Source organism: Paroedura picta, chromosome 2 (assembly GCF_049243985.1).
Source record: "Paroedura picta isolate Pp20150507F chromosome 2, Ppicta_v3.0, whole genome shotgun sequence".
In the NCBI taxonomy this organism is placed as follows: domain Eukaryota; kingdom Metazoa; phylum Chordata; class Lepidosauria; order Squamata; family Gekkonidae; genus Paroedura; species Paroedura picta.
The window spans coordinates 81,917,108-81,933,902 of record NC_135370.1 but is presented as its reverse complement, the minus strand read 5'-3'; the positions used below and the strand labels follow the sequence as shown (position 1 = coordinate 81,933,902).

The following is a 16,795-nucleotide window of genomic DNA, read 5'->3' as shown; positions in this document are numbered from 1 at the left end:
TATGCAGCACATCAGCTGGAATTTCCCCTTCTATAAAAAAAACTCTGATACCCCTTTGCAGCTGATCACCCTAGAAGACAATCTTCTACCTGCATCAGATGACATTACAAGCACCCCATTTACCCCCCCCCCTTGATATGGACTTTCAGAAACAGGAGAACTGGTAGTATACAAGCGTGTACATTGCTGGGCCTGGAGGTGCTTCCTCTTTGCAATAAGTACTATGCCAGTGTTGTACCTACAAGCTCAGTATGAAATAGAAGGGTCCTGGGAGCACAGAGTGGGTGGGGAAGGGACATACCGCCTTGTAGTCCCGATGAAGCTTATTGTACTGCCACATGTTGGTCAGAAGGCTGGAAGCAGCTCTGGATGACTTCTCACTGTCAGAGCTAGAGAAGAAAGCAGCTATGTTTATATACTGCAAGGGCCAATCAACACAAGTGCCAACAATGAAACTTTTCCTTCATGATCCTCTAGTGGTTACGATGTCAAATATCTCATGTCCCTATTAGTAAAATATACAGGTGCTCTTGCAATCCTGTGCACATTTACCTGGGCATAAACTCATTACTCATTAGAGTAAATACGAATAGGTCTTGGCTGGCCTTACAGAAGAAAAGGTACTCTGTTAAGAAAGGGGCATGAATCACAGAAGCTGAACAGGTCTCAAAGCAGCTTACATTCACCTTCCCTTTCCTCTCTCCACAGCAGACACCTTGTGAGGTGGGTGAGGCTGAGAGAGCCCTGATATCACTGCTCGGTCAAGAACAGCTTTCTCAGTGCTGTGGCAAGCCCAAGGTCACCCAGCTGGCTGCATGTGGGGGGAGCACGGAATCAAACCTGGCTTGCCAGATTAAAAATCGCTGCTCCTAACCACTACACCAAGCTGGCAAAGCCACTAAAACCACTCCTGCTGTTAAGATGACTTGGGAGATGGCAGATGGCTGGTTGTGCTAGCGGAGCAATATGATTAGAAGATGTGCAGATCCCACAGTGCCACTGACTGCTTTGTCAGAATGGCAGTCTTAGATGCCCTTGCACAGTCATGTATTTCAGGTGAATAGCGTGTCGTCTGAGATCTTGAAAGCAATTCACTGTATGTTCATTTGTGTCAGGATTTTGTTTGCTGTTTCATTTATCACCTGCCTTTCTCACTGAGACTCAAGGTGGATTACAAAATACAAGCAGCAATTCAACCAGACAACTTAAGTTATCTGAGAAACAAACCATGTTCTAAGCCTACAGCCTGTGGGGTAATCAGATAGGGATTCAATCTCTGTGCTCTGGCCACAGAAGAGAAGTGTAGATGGACAAAGAAATGTTGACATGTATTTTTAAAAAACCCTTTATATAAGCCTTGCAATAAGATTTGATAGCAAAGGTTCCAGGTTAAACTGACCCAAACATCAGGGGAAATTATCCCTCCCCAACTCTGTCCCCTGCACCTTGATTGTGGGTCTGACAGTTACATGGTTCTAACATGTTCAAGTCCAACCACAAAGGCTGCAAAATGCAGACCTTGAGTCAGATTTCTCATATCCAATGGGTGATGTAATAGGCATAGAAAACCAGATGGCCTAAGAACAGGTTCTAAACCTGGACATGTGGAAATTCAACTAGGGCACAGTGGGAAAGGGGAGCAGGGGAAGGAAATGCCTGGAAATTCATACCTGTCCCTTCTCTTCTTGATGAAGAAAAGTTTACGTAGGCCATCAAAGTAGACAATGTCACGTGCGGCGATGGGACTTTCCACAACCAAGTTGTTTAGCACTGCGATAATATTGACGATGACATCCGTTGGGGGCCACTTGTCACTGAGGCTCCCTGGGAGCTTCTCAATCAAATGGCTCACTACCTTGGTTGCTGCCAATCAAAACCAAAACTGATCAGTGCTACAAATCAACAACAACAAAAACACAGGAGAAGGAGTCTCTCTGAAGTCTCAGTAGACAGAAGCACAAAGGCACTTATTTAGCCTGGAAGGCAGCTCCTCCCCCAGATATCTCTTCCTAGCTTTCTATCAGGATCTGCATAGGCAGCCTTGGCTGTTATTCCCACACTGGTATACAACTTACACATCTCATCCTTGTTCCGAGCATTCCGGGACAGGTTGCGAATCAGCCCTGTTAGTGAACGGAGCTGGTGATGGTCAGCTGTGCGGACTCTGTCCAGCACTGGGTTCAGGATCCTCTCTTGCTCCAAAGCCACTCTGCTGAGAACCCCAGCCCACTGCAATCATGAGGGGAAAGGAGGTAAGGCAAGCCATCAGTGTCCTGCTTGGAAGATCCTTCTAGTTGTTACTATACCAAGGCCATAAAGCTTGTGTCTCCCAGATGTACCACTTTTAGGATACCTCTGTAAGCCTGCTGGCTGTATTTTTAAATGCTACAGCACAAAAAGTATAAGGGAGTAAAGGGGGGGAGAGGAACCTCCCCAATCAAGCTAGAAATTGGGTTATGGAAGGGTACAGAACTGGTGGTGATCTTTTCCTTAAAAAATACAATTCTAAAACATTTCAAAACATCTGAGCTGGTATGCCAGACATCTGGGATGAATCTGCACTGGGGTGACCCAAAATTTTAAAAAATTCATCTACACATTCAATTTCCATTTTGATATTTAGTGCTTTAAATTTTCCCTCTGCAACATCTATGATTGATCTGCAGTAACACTACCTTTCCTCCATGATATCGAGCAGATATAACTCGCTATATTTGAAAAAAAAAACAGCTCCGAAAGCCCCAGTATTACGTGTAGATCTCTGTGTTTTGCTGGATTAACTTCCTCCCCCTCCTTCATGCCTCCAATGCTGACGCTGACACAGCACAGTAGTCTGTCGCTGATTGGTCAGGGCGTCGGTTCAAAGACTGCTGGTTCCAGGTTGCCATTCTCTTGCAAGATTTATTTTTGCCCTCATTTTTTAAGTGACTGTGCTCTTGTCCAAAAGCCCACACTTCTACGTGCTGAGATTTGCATTTTGGATTGTCTTTCACCTCTTTGTTCCCGCCCCCCACTCATTCAGGAAAAGAAAAATAAACAAGCTGCCTTGTGCTCCATTCCCCCCCCCCCCCAGCTTGCTTTGGCTGTAGAGTCAGGAGACAAACAGCAGGAAATAAATTACTCTCCAGCCTTGTGCTCATTCAATGCCGGCTGGAGCTTCACGACCACCACTTCCCCCCCCCCTCTTAGCTTCCCAATCAAGCGGGAAGGAGAGAGGAGCCACACAATTAAGTGTTGAACACATCCTCTGTTTCAATTTGGAGGAAATGAAGGCAGAAGACCCAGGTTCAGATCTATCTGAATTCAGCAGGAATGACAACAGGAAAAAAATGTAAGTGCAGAACCAGCCCTGGACACTGCCATGTATGGCTCAACACATTTATCCCCTTCTCCATGCCTAGTAGACTACCTTTCTCTTTTCCATCCCTGTCAAGTTTGGCTTTGGGGCCCCTATCACCCGCCAGCAACTCTTTCCTCACTTTCTCCATTTATCGCTTTGTGCCCTCTTTTCTCTCCTACTGACCTCTCCCTCACATCTTTTGCAAGGTGAGCAGCAAACCTCTCACAACAGCCACTGCTCAGGTCTAATAAAGGCAAGGCAAGATGAGCTGCAGGAAAAAAATGAGCCCCCTTTCCACCACATTCCATGTGTTCAGCCTTACCCTTCTGTCTCCAGCAGTGATGTTCTGAAGTGCCCCAGAGGCTGCCTCCGTGGTATGCTTGTTTAACTCACATCTCTGCAGCAGTCTATTATAGACCCCTATAATCTGGGGGTTCCAGAGCCACTCCATCCCCTTGGGATCCTTAGAGACTTCTGTGAAGGTCACAATATCTGAGTTCATGTAGAGCTGGAGGGGGGGGGGAGAGAAACAGAGATACCATGCAACAAGCATTTTCCGAGGCTCCATCTCTGATATATTGTCTCTTACTTTTGCCAGTTCCAACTTGATCACTGCCTCCACTGTCCTATTATTCACTCTCACCAATCAAGGTAAAGGACCAAAAGAAGCTTACATCTCTCCTCCTGAAAACAGTCAGCTTAAAAGCTGATAAACAGTTTCCAGAACTTTACTGCTGGAAGGGAAGGGGGGAGAATGCTTGGGCACAAGAATTTCTCCAAATGCCTGCTGTGTGGAGTTACTTAGTGCTGAGGAGATGTGTACTTTACATGTGTCCAGGAGCACTTTAGTCTGGCTCTGTTTTTATATGTTTCATAATTGAGCCATGATACTGGGAACATCTGTTGGGAACAGGTGCCTGGCACAAATTAAGCCATGCCATTTACGAAATCACCTTGTTTGTGGGCTCATTTTGCCTTTTCCTCTCAGGGATTGCCCATTCTACAAAATGAGTGTCATGGCTGCCTGCCATTCCTTCTCATAATGCTCTCTCCTCCTGCACTTACCTCTCGAGCCTTCTTGCTCTGCGGGCTGAAGCAGCCCACCAGCTCACTCGTCACGGTTGCCCCATCATTCCTCCTTTGCCCTTCTAGGCGCTGGAGTGAGGAAGGCGGCATCTCGTCATACAGGCGATAGGACAGATTGCGCAGGACGCAGACTGCATTTTCTACACTCTGTAGGGGCAACAAACATACATTAAGAATATAAACATAGTTTTACAGTGTCTTTTCCATGGCAGAGCATTTCATTTTTTCCCTCTAGGCAAGCTTTGTGGACTTTCTTCTGATTTTTAATGGATGACCTGGATTGAATTATAAAAAGATAAAACCTGGGGTGTGTGCGTGTTTAAAATGGTACTTTATGCTTCCTTTGTTTTGTATTTGAATCTTGCTGCAGGGTACCTCAGACAAAAACTTGGAAACACTCAAAATATAAAGGATTAGATAAATTAATATGATGGTTATATGTATAGTTAATAATTTCTATTTTGTCTTTCCAAATTTTTTGCTCAAGGCCACTTACACAAATCCTCACTAGATTCAAGATGGGGAATTCAGGCTGCTTCAATGGCCTGGAGACACTCACACTTCATTCCTGCCAGACATGAAATGATGAACTAGAAATGACAAAAAAAGCAGACTCCCTGGCAGCTCTGTCCTAAATGGCTCACTCAACCGGCATCTCTCAGTCCACAGAGAGCCTGGGCAGCACAGACACAGGAAAACACATCCATCACTCCCCTGTCGGGTTCTGCGTTGTCACAGACTCTCACAGAGCCTCCTCTCACATTCTTGGGAGCAAACCAAAGATGTGTAATGGTGACATTCATGAGCCAAGTCAGCTACCTGCTGATTCTTGGAGATACTTTGAATTTGTATCTGGAGAATTAAATAAAAATGTGTCTGATCATCTATGTGCTAATAAGTGTCAATTCATATAGAAGACATTTAGAGGCACACCAAGAATATTTTGAGTGTACCTCCAAAAATATACAATGTGAATGGAACAAGCAATTGTTTTCTAGGTAGACACCAATTAGGGAGTCATGCTTGGCTGTAGCTGCCTGCTGAACAGACACCCAGCATCCAAGTAGAATTTGCCCTGATGTAATGTGTGAAACAGCTTGTCACATGTCTTTGGAGTGCTTCTCTATGCTTGTCTTGCATTGAGAAAAGTAAAATCGAAAGTGTTCTGCTGTGTTTGGACTTTGGGACAGGTCCCTTGTCTCTCTGCAAGAAAGTACACTTGCCACAATCCTCCCAGGACTTGACCAGAAAGTAACAGCCACAGAATCTTAATTTTTTAATGCATGTTTTGCATCTCCTATGTTAAATTTCAAGAAAATAGTCTCTTTTGTACCTGTAGCTTAAAAACAAACTTAACAAAAACTGGCACCAGAAACATTTTGATTAGAGTTACTCAGATCAGAACATGAGCCTCTTGTGGCACAGAGTGGTAAGTGGCAGAAATGCTGTCTGAAGCTGTCTGCCCATGTGGTTGGGAGTTCGATCCCAGCAGCCGGCTCAAGGTTGACTCAGCCTTCCATCCTTCCGAGGTCAGTAAAATGAGTACCCAGCTTGCTGGGGGGTAAAACAGTAATGACTGGGGAAGGCACTGGCAAGGCCACCCTGTATTGAGTCTGCCATGAAAACGCTGGAGGGCGTCACCCCAAGGGTCAGACATGACTCGGTGCTTGCATAGGGGATACCTTTACCTTTACCTTTACAGAGCAGCTTCCTCACTGCTTACCCCTAGCATGTACTGGTCTAGTGCTGTATTCAACGTCAAGGAGAAGGCTTACCTTGTCTTCAGACTTTCCGACTTCCAGTGAGCTGTTAATATAATTGACCATAGAGTCCACTAGCCCATGGCACTCACGCATCTTCTGTCGAGTTTGTTGGCTGGCAGAGCTGAGATTCCTAGAAGGGAAGCACAAAGGAACAGTTTTCCCATAACAAGGAAAAGGCATTTTATCAGCCTCTACTGTCACACCTTAAAGGCAAGCCAAACTAGCTTGCATGCCCTTTCATCTATTGAAAAATGGAAGGCAGATAAACAAGTATAGTTTCTCAGTTCAAAAGACTGGGGGTCGTTGAGATAATATGATCTTGACTACGGTAACTGTTAGGCCTCCTTTGTCACTGGGGTCATGTAAAGAGAAATATCATTTTGAATGATATTGTCAGTCAAAGGACCCCTTTTTCAACTCAAGGACCATTTACATACACAGCCCACCTAAGACTGGTTGTTTGTTTTTTTACTTAATAAAAATTGCTGATTTGATTTGAACTTGTACAGTGTACTCATTAATAGGTTCCTTCCCCATCAGATTCTAGCTTAAATGTGCTCCAGTTCAGGGCTAATGACTTTAGAAATTACAGATCTCATCAGGATATAATGACCTCAGAATATAGATTTCCCTCAGAAGAGGTAAAGAGAAGTTTCCTCAGTACCTGAGGAAGCCAGTAGAATTGTAGAAGATTTCTGCCTCAGAGGCATTTTGCTGGATAACAGCAGCACTGCCAGTGCCAGACAGAGGGATCAAAACTAGATCAGTGAGCTGCTCCAGGGTGTCTCGGCCCAGACGGTCCTTGAGGGTATCACTGGAAGACAGATTCCAAAGGATGCCTGCAGAATGGTGAGAAAAATTAAATCATAGCTGCAGAATTTACCATTCAGCAAAAAGAGGAGTGCATCTACTGTACCTTGGCTTGTAGCGGAATCCAAAATCCCGCCTTGAGGGGTATTGTGAGTGAGTGTGGCTGTTCTATACTTAGGCAGCTCCCTGTTAATCATCACCACCATTACACTCAAATGGGACAAATTACTTCACAATCCTTCTCAGACATCCTCACAATAAGCATATGAAGGAGGTTATAACTGCTGGAAATATGCAGACAAGCTGACTCCCAGTTTGTAGGCCACCATTTTGTTGACCAGATCCATAAATGATCTCAAAGCTGTAACATGTCACATCCTGGGCTCAACTCCCACTTAAATAGGCTAGAGGCCTCAGGTAAGTGTGGTTCATAGTATATGGGTCCCATACAAAAAGATGGCAACTCATCCTAGTGGCTTTCCTCTGTCATAACGGTCATGTGACTAAGGCAGACCAAGGTGATTTGCAAAAGGCCACACAGTAAGCTGACAGCTGAGCTCATACTGAAGGGCCTCAACCTTTTAACCACTAGTTCCCACTGAATCTCTGTACGCAATTATGTACTGGGACTCTTGAATTGTCACTAAGGTTCTGCTTCATTCAATTTGGGCCTCTACATGCAGGATGCTCCCTTGAAGCTGTTCACCTCTTCAGTCATTTCTAAACTGCCACACTAGCAATCAGCCTCCCACGTGATGCTATTTAAAGTACAGCTGAAACGAACCAGCAAATCAATGTTAAAAAAAAAAGCAAATATCAATCAACCACTTTTTAAAAAACTTACTTTAAAACCCTGCTAAGCATTTAACTAATTCCAAGAGGATGGAATAACAAAGTTTTGAAAATGCAAGTATCTGATCTGCAAATTTTGGGGAAGTAAATTCGCATCATATTCAGTAGTGTGGGCATATTTCAAAGCTCAAATCCAAAACTGTACTAGTTTCAGGACGAAAAAAGGAGGAGGTATGTAATAAACAAGTAACTCTGAGCATACTCTGAGCATCTATTGCTATCACCACTGTGTATGTGTAGCAGGATATGACTGGAAGAAAAGGACTGCAGCTTTCTTGCACTGAGCACATGGTTCATCCAGGCCTAGTTGGCCCCCTTAAGAGAACAGTGGTGGGGAGCTAACATAACTCCTCAACAAATTGTGATGAAGATTTATTCATTCATCAAAACATCTTCATTTTCAAGATACCTCCTCATTCAGTGGCCAAGGCAAGCTTCCTGCTGCTGATATGGGTGAAGGAAAAGAGGAAGAGAGGGGCAAACCGGCTGCCCACTGTTGACTAGGGGGGATTGCCCACTGGCTGCCCACTGTTGACTAGAGGACCTTTTGTCCTCTGCATGACTAAGACCTAACATGGCTTGTGTGCGCTCTCATTAAAGCCCCCAAAGGCACAAACATAGGCTGGTGGCATCTTAACCGCCTAACATTTGCTTGAAAAATAGGATGAAGCTAAGTACCTCCCTGACAAATAACTATTTCTAGCAGCAGGAGAAAGAAGCAGACACTGACTGTTCTCAAGGCCATGTAGGAACTTGCATGACTCCAAACTCTTTAAATGTCTTTGCATTATTGGCATATTTTATGGGGAAGCATGGAGAAACTGAATCATAGGAGCTTGTCAGAGCAAGAAAGCCTCACAGGTTCTGCCACGTGCTGATCTTTTGTCTTCCAGGTTCTCATTTCAGTATTTGCCTCTGCAGCTTCTCTGGAAGTGGCTCTTTCACTATAACACTGACAGGATATGATAATATAATCGTAGTTTTTATTTGTATCCCACCCTTCCATGTCACTCAGGATTGGGTCTCAAATGAACTCTCAGCCTAACCTACCTCACAGGGTTGCTGAGAAAGTATAGTGGAGAAGGGGACAGCTGTTGTAACTCACTTTGGGTCCCCAATGGGGAGAGAAGTAGATATAAATGAATTAAAAATGGGATGTGTGTGAATATGTGAATGGGAATAGGGTTTGTTCAAAACTGGATATGATCAGAAGATAGAATAAGGGAAAGTATGACTGTCAGAGCACAAGCATAAAAGGTATCCCCTGTGCAAGCACCGAGTCATGTCTGACCCTTGGGGTGACACCCTCTAGCATTTTCATGGCAGACTCAGTACGGGGTGGTTTGCCAGTGCCTTCCCCAGTCATTACCGTTTACCCCCCAGCAAGCTGGGTACTCATTTTACCGACCTCGGAAGGATGGAAGGCTGAGTCAACCTTGAGCCGGCTGCTGGGATTGAACTCCCAGCCTCATGGGCAGACAGCTTCAGACAGCATGACTGCTGCCTTACCACTCTGCGCCACAAGAGGCTCTTGCACAAGCATAGGGTGGATTCAGATAAGGGTTTCTTAAAATCAGGATTTATCACACAAGAGTTTAAGACAGGAATTCCCAACCAGGGGTCCATCGATCCTTGGGGGTCTGCCAGTGCTCTGGAGGGGGTCCTCAGCATTTCCCTTCCTGACTTAATGAACTTGTCCACAGTCTAGGGAACCAGCTGCTTCAGTGGATCCCCTCTCCCAAGCATGACTTCTCTCATGGCTTCTGTGCCTGGGAGGGGGTGGAGCCCACATGTCTACTCCTGCCTTAGACGGCCTCCTGTCTCTCCCCATCCTCCTCAAGCTTACCTATTCATATGGGTGGCGATGTCACTTGCAGTCATATGGTCACTTTTGGGGCATGTGGCAGGGAGGCATGGCCAGCTAACATCACTTCTGGGGCACCTCGAAGCCTGAAAAATTATTTCAGGGGCTTCTCCACAGTCAAAAGGTTGAAAAAGGCTGGGCTAGGCTGGCATCCCAAGCCTGTCGCCATTAAACACCAAATGTCGGCAAGATCTTAAGATCTTGACATGGAAATCTGCATTTTTCTCTCTATAATTTTTAAAAAATTTCTGATATCTAGGCTTATGAATTCTGAAGAATGTGAAAACTTGCACAACCTTCTGTGTTATTCCGATTGGCTCTAATAAAAGGCATTACATTGATTTTGTTTCCAGTTAGGGATTTTGTATGGGCCAATAAGTGTTTACAACTTCTTTGCACTGCCAACCACTAATATTAATGTCTTTATGAAACAAAAATATTTGCACACATGGAGTAAGCTAGGAAGAGCTTTAGAAGCAATCCTCCATCAATGGGAGCAGGATATTTAAAGTTCTTGAGGAGGGGAATTGTATACACCTCTTATGATGAAAGGAGGACAGGGCATTTTCCAAAGAGAGTTTGGCCTGGATCAGGTAGCACATCCCTTGGATAAAGACCAAAGGAGCAGAACAGATTTAGCAGGAGGTCTATCCAGTTTACATTTGTGCTGAAGAAAAGAAGGGGGAATTTCAGTGAAAGCTAAACTAGTCAGTCTGCTTTAGCAGGAAGCCTTGCACAATACTGCAATTCATGGTGTGTCACTGGGACCAGAGGTATAACAATCAATCAAAACGGTGATGCAATGTTTGCTTTGGACCTTGTGTTTATTGATTTGCACATGAAGAGCCTCAGCATGTAACCTTAGTTCCACAGCAAAAACAAAGCTGTGCACACAAGCCATGTTAAGTCTTGGCCAGGCAAAGGGCAAAAGGAGGAAGTTCAGTCCCCTCCCCCACTACTCAACCCTAAGGTCGCACAGCTCCCCCCTGGGCACCAACCCCCGCTTAGGGAGACTCCTTGAGATTTGGAGGTGGATCCTGAGGAGGACAGGGACCTCAATAAGGCAGAATGTTGCAGAGTCCACCCTCCCAAGCCTCCATTTTCTCCAAGGGAAATCTGGAGATGAGCTGTAATTCCAGGGGGTCCCCAGGTCCCACCTAGAGGCTGGAATGCCTACTCAACTGTCGGCAGCTGACTTGTCTCTCCCTTCTTCTATTTCTCCACCCATATCTGCAGCAGCAAAAGATGTTTGCCTTGGCTCCTGAAGGAGGTGTGTGCCCTGGGCTATGACTGGGGGAGGGGATTACTCTCTCCATCCTTCAATTGTGTTCAGCTAAAACCACTTTCACAGACTCCGCAGCTCTTGTAAAAACGTGTCAAAGCTCATTACATCATCGCTCATGGGCCTAACTTTCCTATTAGCCCTGGTATTCGATCCGACAATCTGAGCCTTTGGGCAGGATTAAGAAGCCTATTCTATAATAGAACTAAATGTAATCTCCTGTTTGCTGGATCTCTGCTGAGTGCCCGCACACTCCCCACGCAAAGACAGCTGTGAGTTGGCCTACTGCCAGTCTCTATGCCTCCTGCTCTCCCCCCAGCCTACATTTATTTTCCAATATGTCATGATATAAAGGGCATCAGATTCCTGCATCTCTTTTTCCACCCAACACATTTTGGACTTGCCCTCGGATTTCCCAGGGCATATGCGGGCTCCCTTTTGGGGGACAGGGGCGGGGAGGAGGCAGCATTCAATTGTCAGTGAGTCAGAGCGTTTTGGAGTAGCTGGTTTTGAGGAACAGGGGCTAATATTCCACTGATTTCCACCTCCAGCAGTTTTCCATGGCCTCCAGTGCCTTGCAGATTGTCTGAGAAATAACTAACACTTGGAAAATTTGATGCCTATGACAGCTAGTTTTGAAAGGGAACATAAAGGGGGGGGGGGATGTTACAGCAGATGGGTTAGGCAAGAGTTTGCCTAGTTTTGCAGTCCTTGTGACTGCACTAGGTAGGGACAGTGTAGCCTATGGCTGCATTTACACCTGCTACAACAGAAGGTGCCAGTGCAATCTGAAGAGAAACAAGAGCAAAGGATTTTTCCTGGCTTAAAATTTAGGGTTTTACCCCAGCAAGGAAAGCTGGAAGGGCTTTGGTTAAAAATAATGGAGAAAGTCACCAGCCTGAGAAAGAGCAAAGGATTTTTCCTGGTTTAGAACTGATTTAATCCCAGCTTGAGAATTTGAAGGACTCTGGCTGAAATCAGCATGTTGATAACTGAGGAGGTACTAACGAAATGGCATATTTATCTGAAATTTCAGTCTTGTTATTTCATATCTGGATATTTTTTTTGCAATCGAGATTACAGTAATCAATTCTGATAAACTAAGATTGTTTTCTTGTTTGATCATTCTTTGTAAGATTTGGAGTTTTTCAGCACCCATAATGTTGTAGCATGTTTAAACTTGTATTTCACGTTATAGTGGATCACAATGAATAGGATAAGGCCTCCACACATTGTGGTTTAAGGCAGCTGACAAAAAGAAGTTGATTACTTAGTCTCAGTTCTTCCACTAACCGCTAGGAAGCATTGGGAAAGTGACTCCACTTGCTGTAGAGCCCAATTCCCATCCCTTCTCTTGCCCCCACCATGATCTGTTTAGGGCCTTCTGTCACACTTCAGCTTAAATGCCAGGCAGCACTCCACAAATGATTCCTGTATCTCAAGCGGTCCTGCTGCAATGATTAATGCACACTGAAACGGAATAGTGAATTGCAGTAGCAGCTGCTAGCCAAACTTGTGCTGGTGGTAAGATTGCGAGACTGTGACCTTGACATGCCCTGTGTATCTTTCAACTTGTCACTGAATTCCTTCAATGAGGCGGCTGCAGTTTCTCCTATGCACACTCCTTCCCCACCCCTTTTCTTTGTCCTGATATTGCCTGCAGTGCAGAAATTTGGAGACGCCACAACAGCTTCTTCTCCCAGTTAAGCAGCCAACTGATGCCACAAGTGGAATCTACAGATAGTAAAATGGCAACCTGTGTGTGGGGGGGAGGGGGAGGGGAGGTGCAAATCAGACTGGAATCCTCTTAAACCTCCCCCAGTAATATAGAAGTCTCATCTGGGTCTCAGATTTTTTTCAGTCTGATTTGCATCTGGTAATAATGCTGACCTGAGGGCTAGAGGGAGCTAGACAATTCAAGACATTTCCCATGGAAATACCACCCAAAGTCACCTCCCTGTGACATTATCTCACTCCCACAGTAACACCAGATCACTCCTGATGTGCAGTGGTCCCCAACCTGCGGGCCGCGGCCTGGTGGCGGGCCGCAAAGGCCATGGCGCCGGGCCGCGGCTCCCTCTCCCCGCCCCCCCCGCAGTAAAAAACTTCCCAGGCCGCAAGCTTGCGGCCCGGGAAGCTTCTTACTGAGGGAGGGCGGGGAGAGGGAATTGGGGCGCGGCTCGCGGGGCGCGGCCCGATGCGCGGGCGCGGCCCGATGCGCGGGCGTGGCCCGATGCGCGGGTGATTTTTGCGGGAGCGTGGCCGCACCCCAATGCCCTGCCGGTCCCCAACCTCAGAAAGGTTGGGGACCACTGCTGATGTGGACCAGAGTCAGCAAAGTGTGAGTTTCCCCTCCTGCTGCCAGTGGCAGGCAATTCCATGGTGCACAGGAAGGAAAACGCATCCTATGGCTGCCCTGACCCTTACAAAGGGAGCACTCCCAGGCAATATTACAGCAGTGCCATTTTCACACAAGAACTAGTTTGAGCAATCATAAATAGGAGCCTAGTGGCACCTTAAAGATGAACAGGATTTTATATTCCAACACATTTCACTTTAAACAGAATAAGACAATGTTCCCTAGACAGATCTTTTATCTAGGAGGCTTTAAAAATAATCTACAGGTTCAAAGGTCATGAAATGCTGGAAGGACATCAATGAAATGTGATTATTACTTCAAATGTCATCAAGTTCATTACATCAGGCATTCACAACACCAGAAGTTCTCTAATTCTGCTAAGATACTTTTGCCTAGGGAGACAGCCACTCTAGTTTCCGGCAGAATGCCTGTGGCTGATACAATGTGGCCGGTGAGCCTGTCTCCATAGTACTCAACTGTAACTTTCAAGACACATGGGGTGGGGAGGGGGGAGATGGCAAATCAGTGTGCTTTCCCACTGCTCAGGAGAGTGAGCCCATGTTTAGCCCTGAGCTCCCTCGATTGTCTGGAGTCCTTAGAAGCAGCCTGTTGCCTGCAAACTCCCTGCCCCTCAACCCGCCTTGAGTGACATTCCCTCACCTGTAACATTCTTGCGTAGCTCATCATCTTGCTCACGCAAAGTGCGCATCAGCTCAAAAATGCCATTATCCTCCACGAGTGCTAGCTTATTCTCAGCGTTGTCATAGATGAGATTGCGCATGGCTCCAGTAGCGTGGCGCTGAACCTCCTGGTTGGAGTTGTTGAAAAGCTTCACCAGCTTGGACACAGCCTGAAGGCTGCGAGCCTGGAGCAGCAGGAAGCAAAGAAGAATAGAAGTATATATACATATATATATATATCAGAGACAGAAACAGAACAAAGTTAGAGGACAGTGGCACGTTTAAGACCAAAAAAGTTTTATTCAAGGTATAAGGCACAGCACACTTCCCTGGATACTCCCTTGACCCTATTGAACTGCAGTGCTAGACTGTGGTGAGGCCTAATTCCATCTTCCAGCCGGATTCATTCCACCTTCAGTTATTATTCATCTACACTGGTTGATGCCCGGAACAGGGGAGATTATTATATTAGGTCGCTGCCATTTGCTATTGTTGTAAACTGTTTTAATTGTTTTAACTGTTTATGGGGGATTTAAAACAATATGGATTTTCTTATTTGTTAACCGCCGGGAGTGGCGGCATAAAAATCAAAATCATCATCATCATCATCCGGAAACTTCATCAGAAACAGAAAAAGCGAATCCTTGGGTGACCCTCTAATCTTCTTTGCTCTAAATCACCTAAGGCAATCTACTTTCCCCTAGCTCAGACAACCTCCATTCATGTTCAGCAGCTCAGCTTAGCTAACTGCAATGTGATTGACAGCTTGGTGTAGTGGTTAAGAGCGGCATCTTCTAACCTGGCGAGCTGGGTTTGATTCCCCCCTCCTCCACATGCAGCCAGCTGGATGACTCTGGGCTCGTCACAGCCCTGATAGTGCTGTTCTCACAGAGCAGTAATATCAGGGCTCTCTCAGCCCCACCTACTTTACAGGGTGCCTGTTGTGGAGAGAAGGAGATTGTAAGCCACTTTGAGATTCCTTCGGGTAGAGAAAAGCGGGATAAATAATAACCAGCTCTTCTTCTTCTCTCTGATGAGATGCATTAGTGACTAAACTTGCAAACACTGCTGGTCCCTTTGAGATTCAGACTCTGGCTCCAGACAGGAGACATTATGGGGGAGCCACAGCTCAGTGCTCTGGTGAGTGTTTCATATACGTGAGGTTCAGCGCCCCCAGAATCTCTAGTTAAACAATGTTGAGAGTCAAGATAGAGTCATGATGACATGAACCATTTGAGCTGGATGGACCAAAGGTCTAATTCATTGTAAGGCAAGTTCACACTGCTGTCTGCTTCCATTCTCCTCACCTGTTTCTTGGCATCATTGTCACTATAGCACTTGTGCTGGATGTAAGCGGCCCCAAGGACTTGCAGGTTGGGGTCACTAGCCATCAGGTACTTCACTGCAGAGGGAAGGTCAATGTCATCAAACCTGAAAATCAAAGTGGAGTCAAAGAGGGCCCTGTAATTACTGCGCTTAAAAAAAACATCTGAACGCCCATTATTCAAACCGACATATATTTATTTTGCCCAATTAAAGTACATATGGAGTCCCTAATTTTGTGGCAGCTCTGGACTGGAGAGTTAAAGAGAGGAGGGGGAATCCTGGAAATTTGGCTTAGCTAGCCAGAGAGCAGCAAACAAGATATTCAAGAAGGGTAATGAAGTCCTGCACAACACTAATGCCAACTTAGTTATTATAAGTCTTATTCAGATTTCAGAAACTTTGCTCTTCTGTTCTTCCATTTTCAGCATTGTTCCCTACACAGTTTTGTTTTGCAAAGGAAACTAGAGTTTTCCAGATTGCAAACTTCCAAAATAACTTGCAGCTTCCGTGCAGTTTGTGACTCAATGCATCAGACAACCCTGAATAGGTTCCTGCCTGTTATTTCTGAAAGGAAAGCACTCCCAGCATTAGAAATCACGGGAAAAGGTGAGGTCCATCATATAATCTTTTACGAGATACATGGAGTCAACCTCATGTCACTGACAAATGAGCATGAAGAAGCTGCCACAGTTGTTCAGCTCTCTCCTCAGTGGTACATTACAACATCCGAACAAACAGCTTGTAAAACCATGGTGTACAAGCCCAATGATTTCCCTTGCAGTTTTGTATCCTGTGCTAGGCTCCTCTCTCCACTTTGCCACTATAGCAACAGCACGTTCCCCAGAGGGACAGCATTTCCCCAGGTATGTGGAGCAGCTATAAGTGGAAACTGAGGTCTTGCTTCCCACACCTGGCTAGTCACCAGGCTGGAAGGTACAAACATGCCTCAAGACTATGGTGTCTTCCACACGGGGACAGGTTTTTGTGGTTTCCCTACTGCTGATGTGGCTGTAGATGCAGCAGCAACAGGACTTCTGCATGAGAAGTTTCCCCCCAGTTTCCCTTCCCCGATCTCCCAAAAGTGCCCACCACCCTTCCCCTGGGCCATGAGGGTTTTTGCATTATTTTAAAATCAACACTAGAATATTAATTTAGAATACTGATATATTGATAGGAATATCATTTTCTCTGAATTTTCACTTACAAAATAAAAGAAGTCTATAGCTTCCTCTCTTGTGGAGCTTCCACTCTAGTGACTACATCTATTGTTAGAACAATATATCAACACCACAATTTTCTAGTACCAATTAAAAATAAATAAAAATTCCCCCCGCCCCCCCCCAGGGAAGGGAGAGGAAATGACTGGGGACAGGGTCAAGGAAAATGGCTGCCACATGAGTCAGAAAATCTGAATTTTCTTATCCATAGCAGCT

At 45.5% G+C, this 16,795-nt stretch overlaps 1 protein-coding gene across 2 annotated transcripts in view; it reads right to left on the bottom strand.

Annotated features, from left to right (window-relative positions):
• The window catches only part of PKP3 (plakophilin 3), an 83,772-nt gene that overhangs the window by 4,112 nt on the left and 62,865 nt on the right, over nt 1–16,795 (bottom strand). For both annotated transcript variants that reach the window (XM_077321248.1, XM_077321249.1), the window contains exons 5-13: nt 15,344–15,467; nt 14,017–14,221; nt 6,854–7,028; nt 6,202–6,319; nt 4,406–4,573; nt 3,663–3,848; nt 2,076–2,229; nt 1,671–1,863; nt 302–389 (exon numbers count right to left, since the gene is read on the bottom strand). In XM_077321248.1, the coding sequence (XP_077177363.1) occupies nt 302–389; nt 1,671–1,863; nt 2,076–2,229; nt 3,663–3,848; nt 4,406–4,573; nt 6,202–6,319; nt 6,854–7,028; nt 14,017–14,221; nt 15,344–15,467 (1,411 nt within the window). The remainder of the gene's footprint in view (nt 1–301; nt 390–1,670; nt 1,864–2,075; nt 2,230–3,662; nt 3,849–4,405; nt 4,574–6,201; nt 6,320–6,853; nt 7,029–14,016; nt 14,222–15,343; nt 15,468–16,795) is intronic.